The 9,644-nt window shown below is 39.8% G+C and overlaps 1 protein-coding gene across 1 annotated transcript; it reads right to left on the reverse strand.

Annotated features, from left to right (window-relative positions):
- Positions 1-3,922: 3,922 nt before the first annotated feature.
- On the reverse strand, positions 3,923-6,981 carry LOC131643785 (uncharacterized). The gene is made up of 2 exons (XM_058914105.1): positions 6,499-6,981; positions 3,923-6,421 (listed from the first exon to the last, which is right to left on the reverse strand). Exon 2 carries the CDS (start codon positions 5,951-5,953, stop codon positions 4,847-4,849), a length of 1,107 nt encoding a protein of 368 aa, XP_058770088.1. The 5' UTR covers positions 5,954-6,421; positions 6,499-6,981; the 3' UTR covers positions 3,923-4,846.
- Between the last annotated feature and the right edge of the window lie 2,663 nt (positions 6,982-9,644).

A 9,644-nucleotide genomic window follows, 5' to 3' on the forward strand; every position in this document is an offset into this window, starting at 1 on the left:
AGATCCTCTTGAAGAAGTAAATCTTGGAGACAATGATCAAAAGAGAATAACATACATCAGCGCGAAACTAGAGCCTGAGTTGAAAGCAACGATCATCAAAATGTTGAAAGACAACAGAGATTGTTTTGCTTGGGATTATGATGAGATGCCTGGTCTCGGAAGAGACTTAGTCGAATTGAAATTACCAATAAAAGAAGGGAAGAAGCCAATAAAGCAAACTCCCAGAAGATTCGCGCCAGAGATTCACTCGAAGATTAAGACAGAAGTCGAAAGACTCTTGCGTTGCAAATTTATCCGAACTACAAGGTATGTCGAGTGGATTGCTAATATAGTACCTGTAATTAAAAAGAATGGCTCATTAAGAGTATGCATAGACTTTCGTGACCTTAATGCAGCTACTCCTAAAGATGAGTATCCTATGCCTGTAGCAGAAATGCTAGTAGACTCAGCCGCAGGTTTTGAGTATTTGAGCATGTTAGATGGATATTCAGGATACAATCAAATTTTTATAGCAGAAGATGATGTATCCAAGACAGCATTTCGTTGCCCAGGAGCAATAGGCACTTACGAATGGATTGTGATGCCTTTTGGTCTGAAAAACGCTGGGGCAACTTATCAAAGAGCAATGAATTCTATATTTCATGACTTTATAGAAACATTCATGCAAGTGTATATAGATGACATCGTGGTAAAATCTACCTCGGGTATGAGTCATCTCGATCATCTAAGCCAATCATTCGAAAGAATGAGGAAATATGGCTTGAAGATGAATCCCCTTAAATGTGCTTTCTTTGTGCAGGCAGGTGATTTCTTGGGTTTCGTAGTCCACAAAAAAGGGATAGAAATCAACCAAAACAAGACAAAAGCCATTATGGAAACCAAGTCTCCATCCACGAAGAAAGAATTGCAGTCTTTATTGGGTAAGATAAATTTCTTGAGAAGATTTATCTCTAACTTAAGTGGACGCACCCAAGCTTTCTCGCCCCTATTACGGCTTAAGCAAGGAAAGTTCGAATGGAGTGCAGAACATCAAGAAGCTTTCGATCAAATAAAGCAATACTTGACGTGTCCACCAATTCTCATTCCCCCGAATGGGAAGAAGCACATGCGCCTGTATATCTCAGCATCAGATAAAACAATAGGCAGCATGTTAGCCCAAGAAGATGAGAACGGCATCGAAAGAGCCATTTATTACTTAAGTAGAGTACTCAATGATGCAGAGACTAGATATACTGATATAGAAAAACTCTGCCTTTGTTTGTATTTCTCTTGTATCAAACTTAAGTATTATATAAAGCCAGTTGACGTCTACGTTTCATCTCATTGTGATGTTATTAAACACATGTTATCTAAGCCAATACTACACAGTCGGATTGGCAAGTGGGCTTTAGCCCTTACTGAATATTCATTAATATTTCAGCCTCTCAAGGCAATGAAAGGTCAAATTGTGTCAGATTTCATTGTTGACCATGCGGTGGTTGAGAATCATCAGCATTATGTGGATTTGAAACCTTGGAAGTTATATTTCGATGGTTCAACACATAGAGAGGGTACTGGTGTTGGAATATTGATAATTTCTCCTGATGGAATTCCAACAAAGCTCAAGTATAAAATTGAAGGTCCATTATGCTCCAATAATGAAGCTGAATATGAAGCATTGATTGCTGGACTTGAGGCTTTGTTAGAATTGGGGGCAACCAGAGTCGAAATTAAAGGAGACTCCGAATTGGTCATCAAGCAATTGACAAAAGAGTACAAGTGTATCAAAGAGAATTTGATCATGTATTTTGTTATTGCAAATAGGCTACTCAAGAAATTTGAATATGTGGAATTAAAACACGTATCAAGAGTGAATAACCAGGAAGCAAACGACTTGGCACAATTAGCCTCAGGATATAAAGTATCAAAAGAAAAGTTGGAAGAATTGATTGAAGTAAGAGGAAGAGCAATGTTTACTAAACTTTCGCCAAGTGATCTGGAGAACTCACGATTGGGTTATGCCAACAAAGAACAATTCGAGGTACTGAATATAGATTCATTAACAGACACAGATTGGAGGAGTCCAATTATTAACTATCTGAAAAATCCTTCGACGGATACAGACAGAAAAATCAAGTATAGAGCCCTGTCATATTATCTGATGGGAAATGAATTGTTCAAGAAAACTCCTGAAGGGGTATTGTTAAAATGCTTGGGAGAAGCAGAAGCATACTTGGCTCTGTCGAACGTACATAGTGGGGCATGTGGTGCACATCAAGCAGGGCACAAAATGAAATGGCTTTTGTTTCGATATGGGATGTATTGGCCTTCGATGTTAAAAGATTGCATAGAATTTGCAAAAGGGTGCCAAGAATGCCAAGAACACGCAGGTATCCAACACGCCCCAGCAAACGAACTAAGTACGATAGTAAAACCATGGCCTTTTAGGGGATGGGCACTAGATTTGATTGGAGAAATTCACCCCAAGTCCTCTAAAGGTCAAAGATACATTTTGGTGGGAATAGACTATTTCACAAAATGGGTCGAAGCAATACCGCTGGCAAATGTGGATCAAGAGGCTGTGATTGAGTTTATTCAAAAACATATTATATATAGGTTTGGAATCCCAGAAAGCATAACAACGGATCAGGGATCAGTCTTTACTGGACGAAAAATGCAAGACTTTGCCAGAGAAATAGGTTTCAAGTTATTTACTTCTACACCTTATTATGCTCAAGCAAATGGCCAGGTTGAAGCAGCAAATAAAGTAATAATTGGCCTTATTAAGAAACATGTAGGAAAGAAACCCAAGAATTGGCATAAGACTTTAGATCAGGCACTTTGGGCTTGTCGAACATCTCCAAAAGAAGCCACAAATACAACTCCTTTTCAGTTAACGTTTGGACATGACGCAGTACTTCCAATTGAGATATGTTTGCAATCAGTAAGAATACAAAGGCAAGCAGACATTCCTCCCAACGTATACTGGGAATTAATGATGAACGAGTTAGTAGATTTGGACGAAGACAGGCTTCGAGCATTGGAAATGATAAAGAGGCAAAAGGAAAGAGTGTCCAGAGCATATAACAAAAAGGTGAAAGGTAAAACTTTTGTTAATAATGATCTAGTTTGGAAAGTTATTCTACCTATAGATCGAAAGAATCAGGCACTTGGTAAATGGTCCCCACATTGGGAAGGACCCTTTCGAATCTTAAAAGTATTCTCGAACAATGCCTACGAAATTGAAGAGTTAGCAGAAGATCGCAGGATCTTAAGAGTGAACGGGAAATACTTGAAGAGATATAAACCTAGCATGCATGAAGTAAAGATTGCAAAGACGTAGACACTCAAAGTACTACGAAAAGCCAAAATGGTCAGGCATGTGTCAAAATATACTTCACATTGATCAAAATGGCTTTAGAATCAGAAAGAATTATGGAAAGAAAAATCAAAACACCAAAATATTCTTTTCATTGCAAGCATGGAAATACATTTCATTACAAAAAGATCCAGAAATAGGATCTGAGATTACAAAAAGAGAGGAAGGCATAGACATATAAAAAGATTAAACCTAGACTCGCTAGTTAATTCTGGCGTCTAGACTGTCCAGAGATAGCACAGGAACAGGTTCAGCTTCGAACATGTCCCTAGCCCCAGAATCACGCATTCTTCTCACTACGCCTTTCTTGAGAAAAATGTAACTAAGGAGTCTCCCGTATGGAAGACAAGTTACACTTTCTCGACGGTCCACGCCGATAGCAACAGCTTTGACAAGACCTTTGAAGATCATCAAAGGTATGTTAATCTTTCTTCCCCGAATACCACAGAGAATAAACTCCAGATCTTCAACCATGATGTTATTCTCATCAATCACCCGAGGTTGAAAGTTGCCTACGAGCATTTGGTGCCAAATCCTGATGGTTTGTGCGCTGTAGCGATCACTATCCATGAGTGTTCTCAACATGATATGAGTAGTCATGCTGAGAACATTATCATCAAAAGTTGCTCCGGTGTTATTGCATCTTATGAGATTGGCAATAGTGGTGGGGGTAATGCTAAGGTGAGCATGTCGAACGGATGAATCAATGGTGGCTCTACCTTCAGGGTCCATGCGTAAAGACGCATTCATCCAAAACTCTGCCACCATATTAGGGTAGATGGCACCCTCCAGGACTTCCTCAAAGTAGAAGTTCAGTTCCTGATTAGCAAAGAGATTTTCAATGTTAATGAAATGACGAAGGAGTTCATCCTCATCAAGTCTGAACTCACCCTTGATGAGAGCTTTGAGATCGTTAAAGGAAAGAATTCCAGCCATTTCAGGGAAAAATGGTGTTTGAGAGGAAAGAGTTGTGTTTTCTCTTTTTTCTGTGTTTTGGTTTGGGGAAGAAATACTTGAATGAAGAAATAAAAGTGATATGGAACCCTTTATATAGAAGGAGAATACTGAAGGTTGGTTTTACATTTTTAATGAGTGATTAGACTGCGGTTCGTTTTTCAAAGTAAGAAGTTATGGCCTCCGCCGTTTCCCGCCCTTGGAAGTTGAAAAGTAATCATTAAACTGATGCACGCACGTCTGAAAACCGACGTTTTGGAGAAAGTGACGTCACTTTTAATAATGATTATGGCTAGAAGAAGTGGAAACGTCAAGTCTAGAGGCAAGAGTGCTGCGAAGGATGTTCAGGTTCTACATGTTGTATTTAATAAAAGCACTGTAGGAAATCTAAAGATATATTTGGCAGAAAATTGAAAGATTTGTTAAAATTAGTGCAAGCAAATATTATAGATAGAAATGGGAGTCAGGCGTACAAATATTATATGTCTCGATTACAAAATAAAAATCCAACAAATGAAACAAGATTGAAGACATCTAGCTAAAGTCCTCAGGGAGATCCCTTTTGATCTTCAGATATTGAGTTTCCCATGAGGACATTCGAAGTTCAATTAGTGCCCTTTGTTTCTTCAACTTTTCGATCTCTGGCACTAACTTCTGTGCAGTCTCGAAATGTTTGATTCCTGACTGCACCACTTCGAGCAAATCTTGTTGGTTAGATTCTTGGAGGGCTGCTTGGCTACTTTCAGCTTCCTTTATCTTGCCCTCGAGCATTTTTATTTCTTGTTTCCAGGAGCTGATTTTCTTCTCATATTCATCAATGGCTTTTTGATTCGCCGAATGTTTAAGCTTGAGGGCTTCACCTTGTTTTGTGGCTTCCACAGCAGAATTCCATGAAGAGTCATGAGAGGCCACTATCTCAGATAATTCTTTCTCGACGTTTTGCTTTCGAAGAATGTCAGCTTGGAGTTGTTCAAGGAGAGAGCCTAGCAGAACAATCATCTCTGAGACTTCTGGGGAAACTTGAAGCAAATCTACTTTCTTTAAAAGTTGATTTAAGTTGTAGCTTTTAACAGGGTCCCGGTTGAGAACATCTACAAGATTGACCCCAAAGAATCTCTCTTTTATCTGTCGAAGAAGATTAGGAGTATCTTCCTTGTCACTAGAATCTGCAGTTACAGCTGGAGAGACATCAGGCTCCGAAAGTGAAGAAGTATTCACATTCATGATAGCCCTTAGGAACCCAAGAGGATCAGTTTGTTTAAGTTGTTCAAGCTCCGAAGGAGTAGGCTTCGTAGGAGCAGGCGTCGAAGTTGTCTCAGGAATAGTTTTTACATCGGGAGTCGAAGTTCCTTGAGAAATTGGTTTTTCTGGTTGAGAAATCTCCTCCATGGCATCTTTCTCCGATGCAGAATCTTCGTTGCCATGTGATTGCTGGTTCACATTGTCGCTGCCGGAGAATGGATGATCCTCTTCCAAATCTTTGCCTTGATGAGTAGGTGGGGATTCGTCAGTAGATTGGCTTTCTTCGATTGGCTCATTAGGCAATATAGTGGCAATTGGCCTAACGTCTTCGAAGACTGGTGAGAGAACATGGGTTCTAGCTTGAGAAGTATCTGTTTCGAACGAAGCCAAGATAATCATGAGGTTAAGCCTTCGAAAGTTTTAATTGACGAAAGTTGAAATTTAACAATTACCATAAAGTTTATCAACATCAATGGTGAGGCCAGGGTCTTTGAAACCAGAAGTAGCAGTGCCAGCATCATCCTGCAATAACAAGGTAAAATGCCAGTGCAATTAGTTAGTTAAAATTACAAGATAATATGTAAGACAAACGCAAGATACCTTGGGTGGATTATTGTCTGGGCTTGAGTTATGACTTTCCAAAACAAGAGCATTGCTGGCAGTCTTCAAAGGAGACTCTTCAGAAGACGCCTTATTGCCAGGAGAAGCAGCTTTTGAAGGACTTGCTTTTTTCCCTTTTCTTGAAGGGGTAACAGCTTTGTGTTTCTTTTTCTGTCCTTGTCTAGTTTGAGGAGGAGATTTGTCTTCACCATCTGAGGCATTGGTCGAAGAAGCTTTACGCTTCGAACCCGTTGGGGGTTTCGAGCTCTGGCAAGTGAAAGATGAGAAAGATGAGTACCAATCACAGAATTGTACAAGATTTAGAGTATGAGATAAGTATTTACCGTGGGCTTCTTATCCGTGACGATCGAATCACTTTCGTTTGGTTTGTCGCTTTTAGATGTCTCAGACTCTTTTGGGGCAGAAGCTTCTTTAATCTTCCTCCTTCGTGCAACAGCTGTAGTTGAGACTGAAATCAGTATATCAGTAAAAGAAAAGAAAAGTCAGTCGAAAAAGATTGCCTTAATCCAAACCTTCAGGTATTGGAGTCAGGACACGAACGTGTTTAAGATCTATATGAAGATGTCCTTTGAAAGTATCCAAGGTATGCTTAGTCGGAACCACTCGTTCAGCGCGTTTTTTGGCACTCTCTTGAAGAATTTTGAGAGCATTCCCACACACGAACCAGTCTGGGAAAGGAGGACTTAGAGCCACACCAAAATCAGCACTTGGTAGTGGAGGGAATTTTGGAGGATGAAGTTTGAAAGCCACTTCATAACGTAGTTCTGGTCGAACATACGAGGGCAATTTCAATTTATTTAGTTTGGTGGAAAACTTTTCGCGCAAAGTAACTGCAGCCTCACGAACGGTCCGACTAAGATCATCAGGCCTATAGATAGTTTCAAAGAATTTTTGAAAAGCTTGGATTTCTTTAATATGAGTTGAAGTACCTTTTTTGAAGTTCTCCTGCACATCAGTGAAAGCTGCGGTTAGTTCTTGAGCAAGGCTATCAGCATCAAAAATTTGAGAGCTATAATACTCTGTCCACCATTGATGGAAATCTGGTGTAGAGTAAAAAGAAGGTTCGAAAGGAATAGGAGAAAGGTTGGCGACGCCAGTATATTTGTTGATTTTTCGTTCACATTCTTCTTCAGTCAGATACAAAGTGTGGAAACACATATGGTTCCTTTTCTCATATAAGCACTTGGGTGTTATTTGAGTTAGCCCAAACTGCCTCGAGACCAAATTTGGTTGATAACACATGAGGATACATTGACCCTTTGATGGTCGAAGACGGTGGGAAAATAATCTTGGAGTCAAGAAGGCTTCCCAAATTTCCATGGATTCAGTTTGCTGATCTTGAGATGTTGGTGGAAATTTCCGAGTAAACCATTCAGGACCTATTATTCTGTGTACAAATGGGGCCATGGAAGGATCGAACTGATCACGCCGAGCAAACATCATTGAATACGCCAAGAAATGTTCATGAAGTTTTCCCATTTCCTCTTTTGGAGTAAGGTAAGCTAACCTGGTCCCTTCTATAGTTCGATTTTTGATTGTGCTATCTTCCTCATTAACATCTCCTCGAAAAGGAAGATAAGTTTCGAATGTGGCATTGAGCCACAGTTGCAATAACCAAAAAGGACCAGCATAAAGTAAATTGCCAGATTTGAAATTCTTGGTAAGATTCGCAGCTTCACTAAGGTTTTCGTAAAGAGACCCTAGAAGTAGTTGGCTGAGGTTGAGTTTTTTACCAGCATGCAATTGATTAGCCATGCAAAGGTACCTCTTTGCAACCTGGATAGATCTTGAGCAGAAGGCGCACCGTGAGAGCCATAATGCTAGAAAAGCAATATGCTCTTCGTCAGATACTGTCGCTTCGGTGGTAATATGGTGTTTCTGGATGAATGCCGTGTAAGTAACTTGCGAATCGTTGAAACCTATAGTGTCATTATCCATGTCATTGGGATCAAAGGTTTCGCCAGTTGGTCGAAGTCCCGTAATAGCAGCCACGTCGAAAAGCGTGGGGGTAACCATTCCACATGGGAGATGGAAGGTATTGTGAGAAGCATCCCAGAAATGAACCGCTGCTACTAACATGGGTTGGTTGTATTCTAAACCTGTTTTTGATAGTTGGATCAAATCGTATATCCCTAACGATTTCCAAAGGGATCCTTTTTGTTTCTCTACCTTTCCTAGCCAAGCATAATACAAATCAGGATCTTTGGCTAAAGGAAATGACCTAAACACTTTTACAGAATTGGTCATATAGTTTAACCTAATCTTGGCTAAAGCTAAAGGGGTTGCAGTTGAAGTTTTCTCTACATTAGCAGATTTGCCTAAAGGAGAACGACCGTCTTCATCTATCCTAACTTTGCTAACTAATGGTCTAGTCTTGTAATAAGCAGGGAAGAATTTATTCACAGATTGGATACTTTCACTCGGTAACGGACCCATAAAAGCAAGAGTTTTTCCAGAAAGATCAAAAGGTATGATTACCTGGGAAGCGTAGATTGCGCGTATTTCTTCAGTGTTAGGGTTTGGAACAAACTCTCGTTCCCCAGAACGTGTTGTTGATTGGAGTTTCAAAGCGGGTTGAAGAGCATCAACTCCTGGAAACAAGAGATAAAGGCACTCGAAGACAAGATAAAAGAAGCTGAACGTTGTCAGGCAGCCATACAAAAATCTAACCAACAAGATTTGCTCGAAGTGGTGCAGTCGGGAATTAAACATTTCGAGACTGCACAAAAATTAGTGCCAGAGATCGAAAGATTGAAGAAACAACGGGCACTAATTGAGCTTCGTATGTCTTCGTGGGAGACTCAATACTTGAAGATCAAAAAGGATCTCCCTGAGGATTTCAACTAGCTGTTTCCAATCATGTTACTTGTTGCATTTTCGTTTTGTAATCGAAATTATTGTAGAAACACCTATTTGTATGCTTGACTTCTATTTTCTTCGTTCATATCTATAATGTCTGCCAGCACTATTTTGGTGAATCTAAATATTTCTGCCAAAATATATCTTTAGATTTTCTACAGTGCTTTTATTTAATACAACGTGTAGAACCTGGACATCTTTCGCAGCATCCTTGCCTCTAGACTTGACGTTTCCCCTTCTCTAGCCATAATCATTATTAAACAGTGACGTCACTTTTTCCAAAACGTCGGTTTAAGACGTGCGTGCATCAGTTTCATGATTACTTTTCAACTTCCAAGGGCGGGAAACGGCGGAAGCCATAACTTCTTTCTTTGGAAAACCAACCGCAGTCCAATCACTCATTAACAATTAAAAACCACCCTTCAGAATTCCCAGTCTATATAAAGGGTCAAATATTGTCTTCACTTCTTCATTCATGCGCTTTCTCTCCAAACCAAACATAGAAGAAAGAAAACACACAACTTCTCTCTCAGAACACCTTTCTTATCTTGCAATGGCTGAACCTCTCTTCTTTAACGACATCAAAGCCCTCATCAGAGGCGAGTTCAGA

The sequence above is a fragment of the Vicia villosa genome, linkage group LG1 (genome assembly GCF_029867415.1).
Source record: "Vicia villosa cultivar HV-30 ecotype Madison, WI linkage group LG1, Vvil1.0, whole genome shotgun sequence".
In the NCBI taxonomy this organism is placed as follows: domain Eukaryota; kingdom Viridiplantae; phylum Streptophyta; class Magnoliopsida; order Fabales; family Fabaceae; genus Vicia; species Vicia villosa.

What these genes read in the sequence shown, in the direction of transcription:
- LOC131643785 (XM_058914105.1), bottom strand. Translation starts at nt 5,953, where the DNA reads ATGATTATCTTGGCTTCGTTCGAAACAGATACTTCTCAAGCTAGAACC.